The sequence below is a fragment of the Trichosurus vulpecula genome, chromosome 2 (assembly GCF_011100635.1).
Source record: "Trichosurus vulpecula isolate mTriVul1 chromosome 2, mTriVul1.pri, whole genome shotgun sequence".
NCBI classification, from domain to species: Eukaryota; Metazoa; Chordata; class Mammalia; order Diprotodontia; family Phalangeridae; genus Trichosurus; species Trichosurus vulpecula.
Window position 1 is genome coordinate 21,039,365 of NC_050574.1, and position 24,740 is coordinate 21,064,104.

Sequence of the window (24,740 nt, forward strand, 5' to 3'; positions counted from 1 at the left end):
AGATATTAAGAGCCACCAGCAGAATTTGAACTCAGATCCTTTGCTCCTTTATGTTGCCATACTGCTTTCCCCCTTAATCTAGAGGGTTTAAAAGCAAAAAATATCTTTTGTTGAAAGAGGTTTAGTGCTTCCTTAGATCTTATAGATTGTCAGATACTACATTTGTATCTTATATATATGTATGTATGTATGTATGTATGTATGGAACCCTAGGACTCCATTTAGATTATTTTGAGAAGCCATTGAGAAATATGGGTTGAGTGATAGGATAATAGATCCAGAACTGAAAGTTACCCAGCAGCCCTCAGTCCAGTCTAATCCTTTTCTCACTGAGGGAGAGGCTCTGGTGTGCTGATTGACTTGCCCAAGATCACACATGAGACATAGGCATAATCCTCTGAGAAAAGAGCTCTTTTCATGAGAGCACACTGTCTCCACCTTCTTTCAGTTTCATTAGCGTATGTTAGGCCCCTCCATATGTTAAGCTCATTTACCTTTGGTGTCCATCTGTCACCCAACAGTCACCTGTGTCTCCAAGAAGCAGTAGCATGCAACTGGTCACACCTGGGCAAACCATCTTGGCAAATGAGCTAAACCAGTTTGAGGGGAGCCAACGGGCCCCAAAGCCATTGGTGAATTAGGAGGGCATCTACCACAAGCATGTGAAGACAATCCCTTGTGGAATGAGTGGATGAAAATAATTTGTCTGATGGCCATGAAGGCAGCTGCAGCAAGTGTTGTGGGGTGCTTAGAGCTTGGTCAGACTTTGGAGACATCAGTGTTATCCCCTGCATCCTGGGTCAATGATTCTGTTAGAGAAAGTGAGGCCCCTCTGCTGCAGAAGCAGGGCAAGAAATCACCCGATCACGAGGGCATTGGTGCTCTTGGGAAATGAACAGCATTAAGCCTGCTATTTGCAGAGCTCTCTTGATGCCTGCTGGCTGTGGCCTTGAGCAAAGCACTTGTCAGTGTGTCAATTTCCTTGTCTGTAAGCTGATCTCTAAGGTTCCTTCTTGTTCAAGATCTGTAATGGTCACTTTGGTAGGTGCTGAGGATACAAAAAAAAAATGGAATAGTCTGTGAAGGGAGAACTGAAGAGGAGAGATCAGTCAGTCAGTAAACATTTATTAAGCACCTACTACATGCCAAACACTGTGCTACGTGATGTCTGTGCGAAAGGGCAAAAGACAATCCCTTCCTTCAAAGACCTTACAATCTAGTAGTGGGGACAGCAGATGAACAACTATATACAGACATTCAACGTGCAGGATAGATAGGACAGAGGGAACTCACTAGAATTTAGAGGCATTGGGAAAGGCTTCCTGTAGGAGATCCATTATATTGGAACTTAAAGGAAGCCATAGGAGCCAGTGGGATAGCACTCCAGGTATGGTGGGCAGCCAGAGAAAATTCCTGTAGCTGAAGGATAGAGGGTCTCATTCATCAAACAGCCAGGAGGCCAGCACTGCTGAATTGAAGGGGATGTGTTGTGGAGTAAGTTGTATGAAAACTGGAAAAGCAGGAGGAACTAGTTTATGAAGATCTTTGAACATGAAATAGAGGCATTTTATATTTGATTGTGGAAGTGATAATGAGGTAATGGAGTTTACTCTGTAGGGGAGTGGCTTGGTTGGACCTGAAGTTTAGGAAAATCTCTTTAGTGGCTGAATAGGGGGTGGGCTAGAGTGGGGAGAGACTTGAGGGAGGCAGACCTCCCATCAGGCTATTGCAGTAATCAAAGTGGGAGGTGAAAAGGGCCAGTGCCAGAGAGAAAGGGGCTTGTTTGAGATGTTGCGAAAGTGGAGTTGACAGGCCTTGGCAAGAACTTGGACATGGGCGGTGAGGAATCTAGGAAGACTCCTACACTGTGAGCCAGAGGGACTGAGAAGGTAGAAGGGAGGGGAGAGTTCAGGGGGAAAGATAATGAATTTTATTTTGCACATGCTTAGGTGAAGATATTTAATAGACATCTGGTTCAAGCTGTTTGAAAGACAGTTGGAAATGCAAAATGCAGTAGAGAGTTTAAAGCAAGGTAGGTAGATAGGAGAATCATCAGAGATGTTTATGTAAGGTTAATTGCCTTTTTAATAATGAGTGATGATGGTTACTTTAATGTACATACACATTTAGTCCTTAATACAGAGTCAAAATGTAGTGTTTGATAATATTCATAAGAGGTTATATTTCTTTAGTTCTTCATTTACACAGTGCTTTCTTTAAGTCAAGTCTGTGAGATGGATAGTGTCAGTATTTTTATCTTCATTTTATAATGAGGACATTGAAAGAGAGGTGCTGATTTTCCAATGGTCACAAACCTAGCAAACATTAGAGTCGAGATTTGAACCATTCTCCTGATTTCCTGTTGCTTCTCTGTTACTGTTGAGGCCTTCCTCACAGTCACTTAAAGCTTACAACTGAGATATCTTCCTTGGCTTTTTCTTTGATCCCTCCATACCTCCCTCCCCCAATCCAATCAATTTTCAAAGCTTTCTTTTCGTTCCACTTAATATCTATCATGTATGCCCCTGTCTCTCCTCTGTTGTTTTTTAATCTTGTTTGTACACAGATGGTGCGTGTTATCTTCCCCATTTGGCAGCTCTTTGAGGTCAAGGACTAGAGTTTTTTTGTTTGTTTATTCATTCATTTATTTTTGAGTAGCACAGTGACTCCGACAGAGAAGGCTCTGTATAAATGCTAATTGGTTGACTGATTGTACATTCACTGCCCTTATATCCAATTACAGTGTTAGGTCTTTGAGAAGCAAAGGATGGCATAGTAGCTGGCACATAGTAAATTCTTAATAAATGTTTGTTGACTACCTACCTGTCTCATTTAATGATCATTCATAAATTCAGACATTTAATTAAGTTCCCATTATGTAATGATGATGGTGGTGGTGGTGGTGGTGAAATTGGTAGCTGCAGAATGAAAGGAATATTTGGTTGTTTTTTGGTTAGAATCCAACTTGGGATGATTTTTTTTCTTTTAATTTCCTCTGTGTAGAGGAAGATATGTTATACTTAGTATCTGCATTTGTAAGTGGATGCTTTTTTTTCCATAGAATAAATATTACAGAGTTTATGTAGTTTCTTTAGTACTAGTAATGCCATAGCTAAGGCTCTGATCATCATGTATGATATTCAGTTCCTTAGTATATGGATGTCTGGATTCTAAGCTCCTGACTTATGAATATGTTTCAATTGGGGCATTGTTTTTACAAAATAAAATAAAAATTTCTCTTGCTTTTCTTGTGGGTAAATTTTTTCTCTTTCTGTCGGTTTTTGAAACCAAAGGAGGAAGAGAATGTTTTATGACATTTTGTTAAAAATATATCTTTGCTGGTATTAAGGGCAAAAGATCAGTCAGCAACTCTTCATTCAACTTTATGTGTCATGCTCTGTGCTAAGAACTGCACATACAAAGGAGAAGCAAAAACAGTCCCTAACTCAAGGCACTTATGTTCTAACAAAGGAGATCACAGGCATATAAATAAATACAGAAATAACATATATAATAGCTAAATTAATCTTTAGGCAAAGGCATTAGTAACTGGGTGGGCCATAAAGGCTTTCTAGAAAACCTGGTGTTTGAGTGGAGTCATGAATGAAGCCTGTTCTGAAAAGCAAAGGAGTGAAAGGACACCATTGTAGACATGGACAGAAGCCAGTGTAGTGGCCAGGAGAGGAGGAAAAAGGTGTTGTCAGATATTCACTCAGCAAGAATACATTATTAAGTACATGCCAGGCACTAGGCTAAGGGCTCAGGGCACAGCAACAGCAAACACACGAGTCAGGCTGGTGCAACATGGGCAAGCATATAGCTAATGCTTTCTTTCCTACAATTTTTGGGCTAAAAAGGAAAGCTGGATTTTGTAATTTATGAAGTGCTGCTGTTAACATGTATTGTCTTGTTTGCACTCCTGTCTTGCTTTCAGGTTTGTTGACCTTTCGCTGAATTGATTTTATTTTTAGTGCTCACATTTTTCTTGGGTGAGGAGATTATCAGGCTGATGTTAGAAGTACTTTTTGATTATTCAGTTTAATATAGGAAAAAGTATCAGATTATTTCCTAATAAATTAAATCATGTGTGCTTAGCACCATATGGCTCCAATGTTATGAATGATAAAGACATAGTTTTGTCATGAAATTCCTATCCCGTTCTAGTAAATTGGAAATGAAATATACACAAGCACATTTTACATATGAGAACTAAATGCAAATCCTGTTCTTCATTCCCCACTGCCTGCTCCCTTTTTCCCATTGTAAATTTAGAATATCTTATTCAACCAAACTCCCCCCTGCCACTTCTCCAGTGTCCCACTCTGAAGCTACCACCTCTTCTACTGTGCTTTCTGGAATCATTTCTCCATAGGAAACACAGTTGCTTTTGTCTTAAATCTCTTCCTGTCCCCCTCCTTTCTTCTTGTGGCTGTTACTTAGTACTGACTCTGTCTTGTTGACACAGTCTCCCAGTTGACACAGTACAAGAACTGTTCAGCACTACTTTACACTTTTGCTCATTCCATTCATTCATTGTTCAAGATGAAGAATTTGGAAGACTTCTTGCTCCCCATTGCCCATCTGACCTCATCCTCTGCCTCCATCAACTCAGTAAGTTCTTCTCCTTTGAGAATCACCCAATCAGTACCTTAAGAACCAATCACAATTTTTGTAGCTGTTTTCTACCCTCCTCTTTCAGTGTCTTTAGTGCCTTCCTTAATGAACCAGTTTTATTCTCTTCCTAAACACCTACCTTCATAATGGAATTCAGTATACACACACATGTGTGTGTGTGTGTGTGTGTGTGTGTATTTATATTCTTTCTGACTGTTTTACGTCCCAGTTCCTCAGTTTACTCATTTCCCATGACTTACTTCTCTATCTCACTATAGCTATATTCAGAGATGGTCATACTCTCCATCTCTCCATTGCCTACAAGTATTCCCTATCTGTGCTCATTAACTGTAAAATTCATGTATTTGATCATAATATGTTGTCATTCCACCTTTCTCTTTGTCTTGCATTTTCATCATTTCTTCCAATCCCTTGAATCCTTAGTTCTTTCACAGGCTAGCCCCCTAGAACTGCTTATACTCTCCTCCCTTTATTTTCTTTCTTCAATCCTATATATTCAATTTTTTGCATTTAGAAACATGATTCTGAAAAGAGCTTCGGAGACTTCAGCAGACAGCCAAAGGGTCCATGACACACAAAAACTTAAAAACCACTGACCTAAGGAGAAAAAGTTAGGGACTAGTAAATCTGGCAAGAAATTATCATGTTCTACTCAACACCTACCCTCAGAAAAATATTCTCCTATAACAAATTTCTTGGTAGTACAGGAGCAGTAGAATGTTCTCTATTCTTTGCTGTCTTTACCCCTTAGTGACCAATTTGACTACATGCTGTATCCTCTCAAATCTCTTCCCTCTTATCTTTTTGCTGATCTTGCTCAGCTGTAACCCTTAGCCCTAAATTTTTTCTACTATTTCTTTGTTCTTATGTGCTGCTGAATGAGTCTGGAGCAAAAAAAAAAAAATCACAAAACCAAGTGACTAGATCCACTTCAAATTAGTTACATAATCTCAGCTGGGTCCTTATTGCTTCATCATAATCATTTTTTATCTCCCTATTTAATTCACTATCCCACTCTTCACAGTGGATCTTCCAAACCTTTTCATCCCTCCTCAAACCTCCTGTGTTTCCCTTTCCCTCAACCTTCTCAGCTGAGAATCTGTAGCCTCATAGTTTGCTTAAAAAAAAAAATTTTTTTTGAGGCCACCGACTGAGAGCTGCTTCTTTTTTCTTAAGCTCACACCTCCTAGGTGCCCTATGTGACCATCTCCTCATTCACCCCTGTTCCACAAAAAAGGGTCACCTTTCTCCTTGCTAAGAGAACTCTTTTGCCTAAACAATCTCATTTCAGCCCATCTCCAGTGGATTACTCCCTTTATCATCTCTACTGTCACACTGATATTCTGACTGCATCCTTACTACCTGCAAACATGCCCATGATTCCCCCATCCTCAAAAAAACTCCTTTGATCATTCTATCACCACTCACTTATGTCTATTTTGCCTTTTTTGGCTAACCGCCTTGAGAAAACTGTCTACAATAGGTGCCTTCAGTTCCTGTTGATTTACTCTTTGCTTAACCCTCTACAGTCTGGCTTCTTGACCTTATCTTTTAACTGAAACTGCTCTATTTCCAGCTACCATTGATCTCTTCATTAGCAAATCTAATTTCTTCTCAGTTCTCATCCTTCCTGACCTCTTGGACACTTGGGTCTTCTCCTTCATATTCTCTTCTCTCTAAGTTGTCAGGACATCACTCTCTCCTTGCTCTCCTCCTCCCTATCTGACCACTCCTCATTTTCCTTCCTTCCATCTTCATACAAGTCATGTCTACTAATAGTGAATAGCCTTCATTTCTCTCTTCTGGTCCCTCTTCTTTTTTTTTTAATTTATTTTATTATTTAATATTTTAGTTTTCAACATTGATTTCCACAAGATTTTGAGTTACAAATTTTCTCCCCACTTCTACCCTCCCTCACCCCAAGATGGCATATATTCTGATTGCCCCTTTCCCCAGTCTGCCCTCCCTTCTATCACCCTGCTCCCCATCCCCTTTCCCCTTACTTTTCTTGTAGGGAAAGATAGATTTCTATGCCCCATTGCCTGTATATCTTTTTTCCCAGTTCCCTGCAATACTTTTTTTTTTGAGCATCTACTTTTAGAACTTTTGAGTTCCTAATTCTCTCCCTTTTTCCCTCCCCACCCACCCTCCTTCAGAAGGCAGGCAATTCAGCAAAGGCCACACGTGTGTCATTATGCAAAACACTTCCATAATAATCGTGTTGTGAAAGACTAACTATATTTCCCTCCATCCTATCCTGTCCCCCCTTATTCAGTTTTCTCCTTTGAACCTGTCCCTTTTCAAAAGCGTTTGCTTTTGACTACCTCCTCCCCCAATCTGCCCTCCCTTCTGTCATCTCCCCTCTTATCCCCTTCCCCCCTACTTTCCTGTAGGGTAAGATGCCCATTTGAAAGTGTATGTTATTCCTTCCTTAAACCAAATCCAATGAGAGCAAGGTTCACTCATTTCACCTACTCCTTCCCTTCCAAAAGAACTTCTTTTTCTTGCCACTTTTATGTGAGATAATTTATCCCATTCTATCTCTCCCTTTTCCCTTCTCCCAATATATTCCTCTCTCACCCCTCAATTTTATTTTTTTTAAGTTTTCATCCCTTCATATTCAACTCACCCTGTGCATTCTGTCTATATATATGTATATTCCCTTCAACTACCCTAATAGTGAGAAAGGTCTCATGAATTATATACATCATCTTTCCCTGTATGAATGTAAACAAAATGGTTCAACTTTAGTAAGTCCCTTATGATTTCTCTTTTCTGTTTACCTTTCCTTGCTTCTCTTGATTCTTGTATTTGAAAGTCAAATTTTCTATTCAGCTCTGGTCTTTTCATTGAGAAAGTACACTATTTTATTGAAAGTCTATATTTTGCCTTGGAGCATGATACATAGTTTAGCTGGGTAGGTGATTCTTGGTTTTAATCCTAGCTCTTTTGACCTCTGGAACATCATATTCCAAGCCTTTCGATCCTTTAATGTAGAAGCTGCTAGATCTTGTGTTATCCTGATTGTGTTTCCACAATACTCAAACTATTTCTGGCTGCTTGCAGTATTTTCTCCTTGACTTGGGAACCCTGGAATTTGGCTATGATATTCCTAGGAGTTTTCTTTTGGGGATCTTCTTCAAGAGGTGATTGATGGATTCTTTCCATTTCTATTTTGCCCTCAGGTTTTAGAATATTAGGGCAGTTTTCCTTGATAATTTCTTGAAAGGTAATGTCTAGGCCCTTTTTTTTTGATCATGGCTTTCAGGTGGTCCAACAATTTTTAAATTATCTCTCCTGGATCTATTCTCCAGGTCAGTGGTTTTTGCAGTGAGATATTTCACATTGTTTTCCATTTTTTGATTCTTTTGGTTTTGTTTTATAATTTCTTGATTTCTCATAAAGTCACTAGCTTCCACTTGCTCCAATCTAATTTTTAAGGTGGTATTTTCTTCAGTGGTCTTTTGGACTTCCTTTTCCATTTGGCTAATTCTGCCTTTCAAGGCATTCTTCTCCTCGTTTGCTTTTTTGGAGCTCTTTTGCCATTTCGGTTAGTCTGTTTTTCAAGGTGTTATTTTCTTCAGTGTTTTTTTGGGTCTCCTTTAGCAAGTCATTGACTTGCTTTTCTTGGTGTTCTTGCATCACTCTCATTTCTCCTCCCAATTTTTCTTCTACTTCTCTTATTTGCTTTTCCAAATCCTTTTTGAGCTCTTCCATGGCCTGAGACCAATTCATATTTTTCTTGGAGGCTTTTGATGTAGACCCTTTGACTTTGTGACTTCTTCTGACTGTATGTTTTGATCTTCTTTGTCCCAAAAAAAGGATTCAATAGTCTGAGTCCTTTTGTGCTGCCTGGTCATGTTCCCAGCCAACTACTTGACACCCTTGAGGTTTTTGTCCGGCTATGACTGCTTGTAGAGAGTACTTTGTCCCAAGCTTTAGGGGCTATGCTGCTGTTTTCAGAGCTATTTCTACTGCACAGTCACCGCAAGCTCTGCCACAGCAGTGTTCTTCCTCCCCCAAGAACTGCCAACCAGGACCAGGACCCAGATCCAAGCAGGGCAAAGCAAGAGAACCCTGCCTCTGTGCCAGCAAAGTGCTCCCTGCACTCCTGCTCTGATCTGCCCCTTGATTCCCCCACCGTGTGGGCCTGTGGCCAGAAGCAGCCAAAGCTGGAACTCTGGAAGCTGCTGCAGGAGCTTCCTGCTGCTGCCCTTGCTCCACCACCTCTGCCACTCTGGGCCTGGGGCCAGACTGCTTTCTAACCCAGTCCAGCAGTTTTCCCACTAACCTGCTCTGTTGTCTTTGGTATTTGTGCATTGAAAAGTCTGGTAACTGCCACAGCTCACTGGTTCAGGGTGCTAGGGCCTGTTTGGCCTGGCTGCTGGTCTGGTTGGTCCTGGCGCAGCCCACATTGGGCTTCTTTGTCACGAAAAAAAGATTCTATAGTCCTTTTTAGGCTGCTTGCTCGTGTTCTCAGCCAATTACTTGACTTTTGAGCTTTTTGTCATGGTATGAGTGCTTTCAGAGTGAAGGGTGCTTTTTCACAAGCTTCAGGGGTTTTGCGCTGGTCCCTCTTCTTTTTCTTCTTCTATACTGTTTTGTTTGTTGATCTCATCAGCTTGCATGGATTTAATTATCATTTTTATGGTGATAGTTTTAAAATCTTCCCTCCTATCTATAACCTCTCTGTTGACTTTCAGTCTCACATTTCTAATTGCCTGGAGACCTGGGACTATATGTCCGTCCAGAGATTTCAAATTCATGGTGGACCCAATCCAGATTAAAATGTAATGTGGAAACGTCTAGAAAAATAAATAAAAATGTGATACAACATATACAACAACTATGATTTAACATAGATAGTGATCATTTGTGGTTTTCTAAGCCAATATTCAAGCCACAGATAACTTTTTCTATTTGAGTTTGACATCACTGATATCAACATTTTAAACTTCATATGTAAGTTATATATAAACACTGATCTTTTCCCTAAAATCTTCCCTTCTTCTTAATTTCCCTATTGTTGTCAAAGTTATTGCTGTTCTCCCAGTCATCCATGCTCCCAATCGTGACGTCATCTTCACTCTTAACCCCTACTTCTAATCTGTTTTGTTTGAATCTCTATTTGAAGTCTCTCTCCACCCCATTCAATTCTCCTCTAAGCTTTCAGATTGGTATTCTTAAAGCTCAGGTCTGAGCTCTGTCATCTCCTTTCTAAATAACCTCAGTGGTTCCTTATCACCTCTATATTCCAATTTAAAATCTAATGCTTGTACTTCATAACCCTTACTCAAAGCCCTTCATAACCTGTCCCTCCTCCTTCATTCTATTGTTTTTATATCTTGAACACTCCCACATACTCTGAAATCCACTGATCTTGGTTATCTTGCTGTTTGAACCCTGTCTCCCTGCTCTGGTCGCTGTCACTGACTTTCCATCATGCCTAGAGTTTTTTCCCTTTCTCTCTGCTCCCCATCTTCCCTGACTGCTTTAATGTCCTTTCTGAAATCCCACCTCTGTGAAACCCTTAAATATTTCATGCCTTCCCTTTAATGATTACCTCCAATTTATCTTATCTGTAGGATCTTTGTACATAGTTATTTGCACGCCATTGGACTTCCATTTGCATTGGACTGGAAATTCTGTTAGAATAAGGACTGACTTTTGCCATTCTTTGTATCTCTGGTGCTTAGCATAGTACTTGACACTAATATATTTTCGTGCTCTTGAATGATTCCATGATGTTGTAGAAACATAGCTGGGTTCTGAGAATCAAAAGTTATGGATTTAGATTTGGAAGGACCTTTGACGTCATCTAGTTTAGTTTGCTCGTTTTACACATGATGAAATTGAGGCCCTGAGAAGCCCATTGTGTTGTCGTTGGTTTCTCTGCGCAGTCAGTACTGTGTGTAACCCATCTAGTACAGAATCTGAGAGCCAAAACTGAGCAGAATTCTGGCACATCCGAATGATTCAGAATCTGACACCAGTTCCATGCTCTTTCTTCTACACCAATTTGAATTCTACCACCAATCCCACCCTACCACCAATTTATTGTAACTTTGTGCAAGTCACTTTGCTCCCCTGGCCCTTGGGTTGCTCTTTTCTGAAAGTAAAGGTGTTAGATTAGTTTACCTCTGATATCTCCTCTAGCTTTGGACTCCTCTGAATATGCCTATCAGATGTGATGAGGGGAAGGATTACAACTTTCTTTTTTTTTACTTTCTCTTGGAGTACCCTCTAAGGACTTTAGTATTAGTCCTTCTTTCTTGAGATTATTTTCACTTATAATTTTTTTTTTTTTTACCATTTACCTGATATCTTTTTTTTCCTTAACTTTCAGAGGGAAGTGTAACATCTCCCATTTTTCTGACATATTTGCTGCCAGAGAGTTTAAAGCTCGTGTGGATTCATTTTTCTATATATTGGGCTACAATCCAGAGACAAGGTAAGTAATTAACTTTTCCTTTTTATTTATTTAGGTTTAGATCAGTTCACTTCAGTTGTCACTTCAATTGAAGTTAATGTAAGAACCTAGTGGCTCATTCCTAGGGATGAAATGTGATCTTAAGGCTTGGGAAGGCAACCAAATCTTTGATATTTGTTTGGTTTTTGGGTGTACGTGCATGCCTTTGCACACATATGGATAAAAATTACACAGAGTGGATACGGAAAAATGACACACTACAAAGGTGATATTTAAAACAAGCTTATTTTTGTGAGTTAGATTCACCAATATATCATCCAAACAGGAGATGGAAAGCCAGGACAAAAACTGCATTTAGCAGTGAAGATGTAGCAGAAGCAGAATTTCTATAGATTCTCTTTTCGGACTAGATTAAAAAATGGCTGATCCCTACCATGCAGAAGCAGAAATAACATATCTACAGTGAGACTTAATTCTTTTCATAGCACAGTGCAGGGAATAGCTGTAGTTCCTCTGGTACTGGTTGCAGGAACTCATCAACTTTATCAGTTTTTGATGATGAACTTGTACTTTTTCATCAGTATTACTAACTTGCCCTTTTAAAGGTATGTATGGGATCTAATTTAGGACAGATTAATAAATTCTTACATGGTATTGAAATACATTAGCAAGAAGAATAATGTGACCAAAAAACTTTGACAGCAGCAATTTTTGATTTGAGTCCATGCAGGACAAAGTTTAACTGACTGTAGTCTTTGATAAGACTTACAAACTAGGGCTATGCTTGACTATGGAAGGCCTGAAATGACAGGCTAACTACAGTTTGGGTTTCATTTAGAATACAGGACTACTGGATGCTTTTTAGCAGAGGAGTGATTTGAGTAAATCTGCATAAATATTCATATGTGGATTGTGAAAAGAATTGGTCAGAGTGGCAGAAAGTTTGAGATATTGATTGGGGCCTGTTTTTATAGAGTATATGCATGGCAGCAGTGAAGGGTTCTATGTCAGATAAATGTCAGTGGGAAGAGAATGGTTGAGATTGGTTTAATGGAGTTCGGCTTAGTAACAGTATATTAAATACTCTATGTTTTGGCCAAGAGAATACATTCATAATTGTAACACCTAGCTACCTTCTGAAGAAACTAATATAGGTAAATGAAAAGAAACTTGGTGAAAGGATTATCTAATTAATAATAATAATACTAACAACTACCACAACAGCTGACATACATATAGCACTTACTATGTGCCAGGCACTGTCCTCAGCACTTTGTACTAATATTCCCTCATGTGATCCTCTTAACGACCCAAGGAGGTAGGTGCTGTCACCATCTCCATTTTCCAGAAGAGGAAATCGAAGCATACTGAGGTGATGTGGCCAAGGTCACACAGTTAGCTAGTATATGGCTGAGACTGAATCTGGACTCAAGACTTCCTGACTTCAGGCCCAGTGCTCTGTGTACTGTGCCTCTTAGTGGCAATGAGTGAATAATCTTTTGCATTCTTTGAGCAATTTTCTATTTAATTTGTAATTTTCTAATTTTCTGTAAGTTTCTAAGATTTCTATTTAATATATAATACGAAGCCAGATATAATATTTTGGCAGCTTTAACCCAGGTTTCAGCTTTGCTCAATTTGTTATTTGTGTGCATTTTCTTTTCATTGAGATTGCTGAGAAATATTATGGGAAAATTTCATACTTGCTTGTTTGGGCCTTCAACCTCAGCAGATAGAAGGAAGCAAATCATTGTTCCTTCTTTATAGGATTCTCAATAGGAAAACCCTGTGCCACACTGCAGATGTTGGCATGATTTTCTTTTAGTTAAATAGGTTTTGGATAGAAAGGCTAGTACTATAATGGATGACTTCTTTTCCTATCAGCAGGCACACCTTTTCCAGCCTCTGCTGAGATGAAAGCCACCATGGTGATCATATTTTTATCTAAAAAACGTATCAAATACACTTTAGGAAGAAACTAGGCAGAGGGGTGATTGCTTGTCTGGTGTATGTTCACTCACAAGGTGACTTGTGTTTTTAACATCCCTGTTTCCTGTTATTCTTTCCAACATGCTATCCATATCTCCTAGATACACACATATGCACATAAACTGAAGGTCAGAAAGTTTATCCCAGAATCTAGGACTTTTTATTCACTTATCTAATTTGTAAATTATTATTGCTAACTTTCTGACTAAGAGTGGGCAGCTAGATGGTGTAGTGGGTGGAATATTGGGCCTCAAATCAGAAGATGCAACTTCCTGAGAGTAAATCTGACCTCAGACACTTGCTAGCTGTGTGACCCTGAGCAAGTCAATTAACCCTGTTTGCTTCACTTACACATCCTTCAAATGAGCTGGAGAAGGATTGGCAAACTACTCCATTGTCTTTGCCAAGAAAACCCCAAGTAGAGTCAAGAGTCAGACATAACTAACACAACTGAACAACATCTAAAGGCAGTCCTTTCTCTAATAAATTCTCGGTCTCATTTCCCACAAAAAAACTATGCAGATATTCTCTTCCTCTCTTTCCCCCTTTTTTCTCAGCTGAGTATTTTTGTGGTTTTTTTTGTGTTTTGTTTTTGTTTTTGTTTTTTTACTTAGGAAAATAGACCCTTTTACATGTTTCCTCTTCTCATTCTCTTCATCCTAAAATTAATTTGACATCAGCCAAATTTCTTCCTTTCCCTTAATCTCTGGCAAATCTACTTTCCAAGAACAGCCTCTTTTCCTAACTCCCCTTTTGAGAACCTGAACTCATCCCTGCTTGTCTTCTGTATATTGCATCCACAGTCTCTACCCTTTATCTCCCATCTTCAACCTCTCCCTATCAAATGATTTCTTCCCTACTACTTTCATTCAGTCATTTGTGCCTGCTGTATTCTAGGCATGGAGCTCAGCACTGGGGTTACAAAGAAAGGCAAAAAACATTCTCTGTTCTCAAGGAACTCATAGTTGAGTGGGGAAGACAACATGCAAACAGCTATGTATATAAGATATATACTAACTATAAATTGGGCATAATCTCAGAGGAAGATTCAGACATGGCCAGTGTACTTGGAAGAAGTATTGCTGCTTCTGGTGAAAGAGCTATATGTTGCCTAGGAACTTGGTAGCCATTGGTTTCCTTTCCCCTGAAAAAGTTAGTAGTTCTACTTTGGATGCATCTGTTCTGGAGGGGAATGGTTTTTAAATGCTGACCCCAAACACTGGTGCCACAAGCATCGGTTTTTCAAACTCTATTTTATTTCTGGTTTGGTTCCAAGTAGGTGATAGTGCATATTTCCAGAAAGAGAAATATGCAGTCTTTTTTGATGAGGACAGTATGAAAACCACAAACGATGTTGGAATCTTGGACCAATCAATGCAGAAAGTAGTGTTTTTCCCTCCCAGGTTATGTCAATATCTTGAACATTTTATGGGGTAGTTGTATTCCTCATGTGAATATTAAATGGTGTTTTTGGAGATGGGCCTCAGTGCCTTTGACTTTCCTCTCCTTACTGGTGTTGTAACAGTAATTTTCCTTTACTCTTATTATCTTTCCAATGGGAATAGGGAGTAGGGAATGGGTAATTCTTTGTAATTGGTTGAATTTTTTTTCTCATGCTTTGTCAGGGATTTGAAATTAATTCCTTTGATCCTTTGCAATGGTAATTTAAATTTGAAGATCTTTCCCATCCTTTAATAGGCCCATGTGACCTGTTATGTCATAGGAAGCTCAAGTCACATGTGGTAGGAGGAGCTTGCTGAACTAGAGGAACAGGAAAGGGTGGAGCAGGAAATCTTCAGAGTGGTTAGAGCTGAGAAAGAGAGCATACATGTGCTTGCTGTTGTGAATGATTGTTGGTGGGAAGGCTCCAGCAGGGGGCGAGAAGATTATGTGATTCCTTGGCTCCCTGCTGTGATGTTGTATTTTAGATTCTTTGCTGTTATTATAAAGTGGACTTACTGGTTCTGGAATTTGCTTACTGCTTAGATGGGTTGAGCTTACTGGTTTTGGGAACTGGTTCTCTGGTGTCTGAATAAATAGTTTACTTCTTCTACCTTCCATACAGAGAGTCTCTTATATTTTGTGATACAGAACTACATAGGCATATTTACAACTATCGTCTGTATTGTGATTATTGCCTTGGTAATACATCCTCTCAGCTAGAAGATATGGTAATTTTTTTCTTTGTCTTTGTGCTACCATTTTGGTACATTCTCAGGGCCATGATTTGTTTTGTGAAAAAGAAAACCAAATATAATCATACAAGCAGTATATTAGGATACAATTTGATAGTTGAAAGGGTGAGACCAGAGGTTCATAAAATGAAAGGGATTTTTGAGTGAAATGATAGCTTAGATGTTGAACACTTTATCTAATTGGACATTATTTGAAACTATTTCCTTTTTATTCATTTCTATTTCATTCATTTGAGTTTACCTTTGCTAAGTGCACCAATCAGTCTCAAGCGTGTTCCTCCTATCAGCAGGATAATGAAATTAAAAATCTAGCTTTGTTGGAAGTATCCAAAACAAAATATGTTTAGAAATGGCAATTCAATTCCATTTGTTTGGAATTATATAGTAAAGCAAATTTGGACCTGCTGCATTTTATAAAAACACATGGTCATCAAGATCGTCAAGATCATAATTATAGTCATGTGCACTCCCTTTTTTTTCCCTAAGGTGTTTAGTAAATGTGATCTTGTGACCTAGCCACTTGAACTAACTTTGGGATGGAGAGCCTGTGTGTAAGAACCTTGGAGGTGCCATGTATTGTTTCTTTATTTTTTGTAAGAGGCTTGACAGTCAAAAATTATTAATGTAACTAAGATAATAAAGAATATGAAAATATGTATGCATTTTTAAAACCACTTTTTAAAAAGCCACATTTTAGGATTTTCTTTCTTTTCAAAATTGCTTTTTGTATTAATCTGTTCCTACCATTATCCACCCCCTCCTCCACTGAGCAAATTTAAAAAAGAAACCCTTAAAAATAAAGCCCTCAGTATGTAGTACACAGTCCAATGAAAAACATACATATTATGTGTGTGTGTGTGTGTGTGTGTGTGTATATATATATATATATATATATATACACACACATAGAGAGAGAGAGAGAGTCTGTGTCTTAAAGCTTGTCTCTTTCTGCATTTTTAAGTTCACCTCTCTGGCAAGATGTGAGTGGCATATTCCATCCTCATTTTGGGGGGATTGGTTTATCACTGTATTGATCAGAGTTCTAAAGTCTTTCAAATTTATTTTTTCTCTATAATGTTGTTATTATTGTGCAAATTGTTCTAGTTTTTCCCTCTTTGCTCTGCACCAGTTTATAGAAATCTCAGTTTCCTCTGAAATTATCTGTTTCATCTGATTATATTCTTATACTACAATTTTTTTAGCCATTCCTCATTAGGAGTTTAGTTTCCAATTTTTAGCTACCATCAAAATAGCTCCTATAAATATTTTTGTATACAAAGGACCTTTGCTTCTTTACAAAAAGACCAAAACAAACTTTATTTGTGGGCATAGCTATAGTATTGATATCATTTGGTCAAAGGATATGCTCAGTTAAATAACTTTTTGGGCATAGTTCCAAATTGATTTCCAGAATGACCAGATTTATAGGGTAGGAAACTTGCAGCCTCAAGGTGACATGTGGTCCTCTAGGTCCTCAAGTGCTGTCCTTTGACTGAATCCAAACTTCACAGAACAAATTCCCCTCATTTGAGGACCTAGAGGTACTCATATATATGACATATAGAGTCATATACATTCATACATACACACACGCATATATATGTCTAGAATCTGGGCAAGCATGCTGTCATGAAATTGATGTACAATGCTGATGAACTTCCCTGGGCAACCAAATTTTGACATAGTTTTCCATAAGCCCTCACAACTAACAGTATCAGAGGTCTTGGTCAGATCTACAAACCTTGCGTACAGACCTCTGTTCTGTTCCTGGCATTTTTCCTGGAGTTGTCAGGCAGCAAACACTGTATCAGCTGTTCCTCAGCCCTTTCTGAAGCCACAGTGGCTCTCAGGTAAATGACCATCTTGCAGGTGAAGGATCATCCAGTTAAGGACGACTCTGGCAAGAATCTTGCCAGGAATGACTAACAGAGAGATCTCCCCTGGGATTGTCACAGGACAATCTGTTTCCTTTACCTTTATAGAGATGGACAATGGAGGCATCCTTGATCTCCTGGGGAATTACCTCCTGTTGCCATATAATCTGGAAAATTTCAGTCAGCTTTTGTATGAGCAATGGACCCCTTACCTTGTAAATCTTAGCTGGAATAGAATCAGCTCCAGGTGCTTGGCCACATGAAAGGAGCCTAATGACATTCAAAACCTCTTCTTCAGTTGGAGCTTCAGCTAGTGAGGGATTGACTTTACCCTGAGGTAAACAGTCAGTGGCCTCAGCATTGATTGATGATGGTCTGTTGAGAACACTATGGAAGTGTTCAGCTCATCTCTCCAGGATCATGTCCTTATTACTAATCAGTGTGTCTCCATTAGCATTGAGTGGTTGAGAGACACCATAGGTCTTTGGCCCATAAATAGCCTTCAGGGCATCATAAAAGCGTCAGCATAAAACTGAATTTCATCTGCCTTCTTACAGAGCCAAGAATCCTGCATCTCTAAGATTTTCTTGTGCTTTATTTTTGATGGAATTAAATGCTGCCTTCTTAGAGATGGATGAGATATCCTGCTGGTAAACCCTGTGGAGTTCTCATTTTTCATTTAGCAGTTTCTGAATTTCCCCATCATTTTCATCAAACTAGTCTTGGTGTTTGCGAGAGTTCTGACCCAGATGAGCAAATGCAGTGCTATATACCAAATCTCTAAAAGCTGCCCATTCCTTTTCTGCTCCACTGTTGCCAACTATGTGTTGCTCAGTTTTCCCTCAAAGTTAGCAGAAAACTGTTCCTTCACAAAGAGCTCTAATTTGACATACATACATATGTTTATGTATAAAATCAATCAAAACAAATTTAGCATTAAATATTTTCAAAGAATAAAAAGAGAAAATATGGACTCTGCATCTGAGTCTATCAGCTCTGTCTAGAAGTGGGTAGCATGAGTCCTTTTGAATTTTGTTTTGATCAAAGTTCATAAGTCTTTCAGGCTTGTTCATTTACAATATTATTACAGAAATTGTTCACTTTGTTCTACTCACTTCAATTTTTATCAGTACATAGAATTCCATGGTTTTTCCAAAGCCATCCCCTTTACTGTTTCTTACAGCACAATATTATTCCGTAATATTTATATACTGTAACTTCTTCAGCCATTCCCCAAATGATTGCTATCCTCACAGTTGCCAGTTCTTTGCTGCAACAAAAAAGATATACTTTTAATGTTTTTGAGATCTTTTTTTTTCCTTTTTCTTTGAAATAGCTGGGGAATAAAGAAGGAGAAATATAAGAGTTTAGAATACAGGGCAATATATAGTTACCATTCATAACTGAATGTGAGTGGGATGTACTTACCCATGAAATAGAAGAGGATAGCAGAATGGAATAGAAGCCAAGATCCAACAATATATTATTTACAAGAAACACACTTGAAATAGAACCTTGTATAGAGAATTAAAATAAGGCCCTAAAGCAGAATCTGTTATGCTTCAGTGAAAGTAGAAAAGGCTAGGGAATACTCAAGATCTTGCAAAGCAACCTCAGAAATAGACCTAATTAAAAGAGACAAACAGAGAAACTACATTTTACTAAACAATATCATAGATAATGAATTAATGTCAATATTAAACATGTAGAAATGATCTAGCATCTTAGTTATTTTTAACATTCTAATTTTATAAATATACTTTATTTAAACATGTGTTTTTAAAAATTTTAAGTTCCAAGTTTTCTCCTACCTCATTCTCTCCTTCCCTTTGAGCCAGCAGTATATCAATTGTGCAAGTGAAGTCTAGTATCTTAATTTTTAAAGGAAAACTAAATGCATAATAGGGAGAAAAAGTGAAATAATAGTAATAGGGATCTCTTTTTACCCCTCTGAGACCTAGATAAATCTCATCTTAATATAAAAGAATTTAAGGACTATAAAGCTAGAAAAATTAGCTATATTGGACCTCAGTAATATTGAATACCATAGCAGTGTCATAACTGTGTTAGTATCATACTAACAGTACCATATAGTGTCATACTAACAAATGCAACAAAGCAGAAATATTAAATTCATTCAGTTTTAGTCAATAAAATACTTTTGAAGCAAATATTAGAAATTTATCGGAAATTAATCCTAACAAATGGGTAGTTCAAAGAACAAATCATAGAAACAATTATTTCTTTAAAGGTGATAACAGTTAGATAGTATACCAAATTTGGGGGATGTAGTCAAAGCAGTAGTGGGGGAAATTTATATTACTGAAGACTTTCCTCAGTAGAAGAGAGAAGGGGGAGAACAGCAAACACGGAATGCAACCATAAACTAGAAAATGAACAAAATAAAAAACCTCAATTAAACGCCAAAATAGTAATCCTTAAAACCACAGGAGAGATTAACAAAAATGAAAGCAGAATAATCATTAAATTAATAAGCAAAACCAGGAGGTGTTTAAAACAACAGCAGCAAAAGAGATAAGCCATTAGCTAGTTTGATTTTTTCTGAAGGAACAAAACCAAATTACCAGTATTGAAAATGAAAAAGATGAATTCACAACCAATTAAGAAGTAATAAGAGCATTTATTTTGTCTAACTCTATGCCAATAAAACTAGCAATCTAAATGAAACAGATGAATATCTACAAAAATATAAATTTCTCAGATTAACAGCCCTGGAAATAGACTATAAGTCATAGCCAAACTCCCAAAGGGAAAACACCCCCAGAGTAGATGTGTTTACAAGTGAATTCTACCAGATATTTTTTAAAAATAGGTAATGAAGGTTTCCTACCAAATTCCTTTTTTCATACAAATGTGGTCTTGAAACCTAAAACAGGGAGAGTGAAAATAGAGGAAGAAAAACTATATACCAATAACCCCAGTGTGTATTGATGCAAAAATTTTAACTATTAGCAAGAAGACTACAGCAGTATATCGCAAAGACCATATACTATGACCAGGTTGCAGTTCTAGCAGGAATGCCGGACTGGTTCAATATTTACTATAAACATAGTTGAGCATATTAATAACAACAAAAATCATGGTTATTTCACAGATGCAGAAAAATCTTCTGACAAAATGCAACATCCATCCCTGCTTTAAAAAAAAATTAGAAAGCATTGGAATAAATGTTTTCCTAAATCAAGAATTAGCATCATCTACAAAAAGGATAAGCTACAAGCTTTTTCAAGAAGATCAGCAGTGAAGCAAGGATGTCCATTATACCCATTACTATTCATTATTGAAGTATAAAGGCTAGTTATCACAATAAAACCGCAGAAAAGAATTGAAGGAATAATGAAGGGATAGAATAAGCATTCGTTTCATTCTATATATTATTATCTGGTTTTGAATCATAAAATCGAAGTTCCTTGGAGTTCATGCAGTCCCCTTTTTTACATTAAAGTGAGTCCTGGTGAAAGTATGGGACATGCATAAGTTATGCAGCCAGTTAGTAACAGACCTAAAACAAGAATTCTGCCCTCTTGGCTCATAATCCGATTCTCTTTTCACAATATTTTCCTGCTGGTCTTGCCCAGAGCCACATAGTGATTGCTAGTGCTGGGGCCAGAACTCAACTCTTTTCACTTTGAGCTTTGGGTTTTCCACTGCAGTACACTTTGTCTGAGTGGTTACTTTTTTATTTTCTTAGTTCAGGTATAATTTTCATGCAGCCATGGTGTTAAAAAGTTGGGGAAAATATTCACATATTTCTCTTTGATGACTCTTGCTTTTCCTATTCATAGGAATGATTTATATCTTTTAGAATGGTTTTCTTGAGATAGTCTTCCTGGTCTGATTTCTTCTACAGAAAATCTTGATACCATGATAGCTTTCCGATACTTGCTCTTAACCCTTTGAAAGCTCTTCTTCTTGAATCTGTGTTTTATGTCAGTCTGTATCTTTCTGCTGACACAAACTGAAAGGCAGAAGGATCACTCTTCCTCCTCTCCCCCCAAATTCATATCATTTCTCCCCTAGCAGCCAGTTTTCACATTGTTAGCAAATATCAGTTCCAGAATAGAATTTCTATTGGGTGTTTCCTCCTTTTGAAGGAGGAAATTATCTGTAAGCCAAGACAAGAAATTATTAATGCTCTGCTTTTGTCCCAAATTGAAAGTAAAAATAGTTGAGGCCCCTCATCATTGCTGTTACGTATCCATGCAAAATTTGTAATCACGTTCCTGAAACCATCATTTGTTCCTTCTTTCTGTTTCTGTTCATGCGTTCTTTAGTGTAGTCCCATTTCTGCCTGCATTGATTTGTACCCAGATCCTATCCATCATGCTTCCCTATTCTGCTTCTTAGATTTCTTTGCATAAGCATATTTTCTTGATTGTTTTTTTAAAAAAAATTTAATTCATGGCATCACTATAATTTTCACCAGACACTGTCTCTACTCTCCTCCCAGACAGCTATCACATATTATGGATAGTATTCTTAATGACAAAAAGTGGGGGGAAAAAGAGGAAAAAATTATCATTCAGTGATCAATACATGAAAAACATCCTCAGTGTTCTGCCAAGGGGTGGCAAGAGAGCCTCCGCGTATCTCTTCTTTTGAGTCACGCTTGTTCTTTATAATTTTGTAACATTCACTTCGGATTTTGTTGTCATTCTTATTCTTTCCATTTAAATTGTAGTCATTGTGAATATTGTTTTCTTCTCTATCCATACTTCTTAGCATGTGTTAAATTTCTCATTTCTTATAGCACAGTCATATTCCATTACAATCTTGTACCATAGAATTTTAGATATTTTTCAGTCAATGGGCATCTACATTATTTCCATTTCTTTGCTATCTCAAAAAGTGCTGCTATAAATATTTTGGTGTATGTAATAACTTTCTTTTTATCAATGGCCTTGAGATCTAAGCTTAGAAGTGGAATTGCTGGTCATGAATCTAAGAATATGGCCATTTTAGTAATTTTGTTTTCATAATTCTAAATTGCTTTCCAAAATGATTGTACTGATTAACAGCTCCAGCAGCAATTCATTGAAGTGTCTATTTTTTTTTTTGTGAGTCTCTCCAATATTGACTTTCCATCTTTTGCCCTCTTTGTCAATTTGCAGGATGTGCGTTAACACCTGAGGGTTGTTTTGACTTGCATTTTTCTTTTTAATTAGTGTAATTTTAGCCAGTCTAATAGATTTGAGGTGGTACTTCAGAGTTGCTTTAATTTGTAGTTCTCTAATTATTAGTGATTTTTCATATGACTATTTATAGCTTTTATTTCCTCTTCTGAAAACTCCCTGTTCATATCCCTTGACCATTTATCAGTTGGGGAATTGCTCTTATAAATTTGGCTCAGTTTCCTATATATTTGAAAAATAAAACCTTTATCAAAGAAATTGGCTGTGAAATTCTTTCACCAGTTTCCTATTTTCCTTCTAATTTTGGCTGCATTGGTTTTGTTTTTGTAAAACCTTTTTAACATACACAGTTCTTGCTTTGAATTTTGATCACACTTCTGCCTGGCTCTGGTTCCTGGCAGGGAGCTGCAGTGCCAGTGCGGCCTGGGGCCAGTCCTCTGCTCCTGGATCCACTGGGGTGGGGGTAGGGGAGCGGGGTGTGGCGGGGAGGGGGACGGAGACACTTCAAGCTGCTCTGGTTGTGGAGGTTGGAGGAAGAGGCAGTGAGAGCTGGCTGTATTGTAATCAAAATTATCTATTTTATGGTTAGTGATCATCTCTGTCTCATGTTTGGTCATAAATCTTTTCCTTAGAAGGGTAATTTATTTCATGCTCCCTTAATTTACTTATGATGTCACCCTTTATGTCAAAATTATATATTGATTTTGACCTTCTTTTTGTATATGGTGTGTAATGTTGGTCTATGCTTAGTTCTTGCCAGACTGCTTTCCTATTTTCCCACCAGTTTTTGTCAAACAGTGAGTTTTTGCCCCAGTAGTTTGGATATTTCAGTTTATCAGACATTAGGTCACCATGGTCTTTTATTTCAGCATTTTGTGTGCTTAATGTATTCCATTGATCAGCCACTTTATATCTTATCTAATATCAGATTGTTTTGATGATTACTGCTTTGTAATATAGAAAGAGAATTTCCGATTAAAATATTGCAGACCTTATAAAATGTGTGAGAATCTACCTGCATTGAGATCTTGTAATTTTTTGAGATCTGGTATTGCTGAACCTCCTTTTTCATGTTTTTTCGTTGATTCCTTTGATATCCTTGACGTTTTGTTCCTCCAGATGATTTATTAAAAAATTTTTGGCAGTTTGTTACAGCTCTGAGTAAATCAGCTAATTTAGACAGTATCGTAATTTTTATTATATTGGTATTATTTCTCTAGTGGCTTTGATTTGGCTTTTGTGTGAAGAGTGTTTTGTGATTGTGTTCATGTAGTTCTCATCTGTGTCTTGGCAGGTAGACTCCCAAACATTTTATATGGTCTACAGCTATTTTAAGTGGAATTTCTCTCTTTCCCTTTCTGCTGGGTTTTATTGGTTATCTATAGAAATGCTGGTTATTTGTATGAGTTTATTTTATATCCCGCAACTTTGCTAAAATTGTTTGTTGTTTAGACTAGTTTTTAAATTGATCCTCTAAGGTTTTATATGTAAACTATCATATCATTTGCAAAAGTTACTAGTTTTGTTTTCCCTTTGTCTGTTCTTATTCCTTCGGTTTCACCCTTGTGGTCATCTCAGTAGTTTAACCTAAGGGTCAGTTTCCTTTAGGACACTCATATATTTCATTTTGATGTTCCTATTTATATGTAATACTTTGCAAGACTGCCGTTTTGCTTAATGTCGTATCTTCCTTGAATGCATAGATTGTTCTTATTCTAGTTTATTTTCATTTGTTGGTGAGAATTGTATTTTTTAATACTCTTAATGAAAAGTGCTGTTGGGTATTAAGGTAGTAACTTTTTTTGCATACAGGTGAATGAATACCTGAATGTAGTTTCAAGTGGTGAAGTAGAGTTGAAATTTGTTTCAGGGGGTCTTGGCATTTCTTTTGTTTCATTGGCAGTTTTGTGGACAAAAAAAGTGTTGTTTGCACTTTAATGTTTCAGAAACCATTAATTTGAGAACATAAAACATATTAAGAGATTACAGTTATCAACTTATACAAAAGTTAAATGGACAGTTGGATATACTTTTAAATAAGATTTTTTTTTCAGAGACCCTCAGCCCAGAAAGTAGCAGCACCCTCTCCCCTTAAAGCTCAACGGGGCTAGAACGTGTCCTGGGCAACCCTGACCCCAAAGAGGCATATCAGTCTCTTATTATGTACACTATGGCTCATTATACTTCCACTCTGTGCATCCTGAGGAATATTTCTTAAAGTTTTGGGATATCTCTTGTCTAGCATCTACCTAAAAGACTTTAACCATCTAGAAAGATATTCAATGTGCAAAGTAGATTAGATATAGGACAAGTATTTCTTGTACCAAGAAGAAATATTTAAAATACAACCAGAAGTGTATATTGACACTTAATTAAATCATCAAATAGTAGCACAAAACTCTCGTTATTTTTTTTTTCAGGAGCTTGATACTTAGACATCACAATAGAAAACACTGTGGGCTTA

At 37.5% G+C, this 24,740-nt stretch overlaps 1 protein-coding gene across 4 annotated transcripts in view; it reads left to right on the forward strand.

Moving 5' to 3' along the window:
• Nucleotides 1–24,740, forward strand: part of RERE (arginine-glutamic acid dipeptide repeats) — a 591,056-nt gene that overhangs the window by 356,289 nt on the left and 210,027 nt on the right. For all 4 annotated transcript variants that reach the window (XM_036742474.1, XM_036742475.1, XM_036742476.1 and 1 more), the window contains one exon: nucleotides 10,982–11,086. In XM_036742474.1, the coding sequence (XP_036598369.1) occupies nucleotides 10,982–11,086 (105 nt within the window). The remainder of the gene's footprint in view (nucleotides 1–10,981; nucleotides 11,087–24,740) is intronic.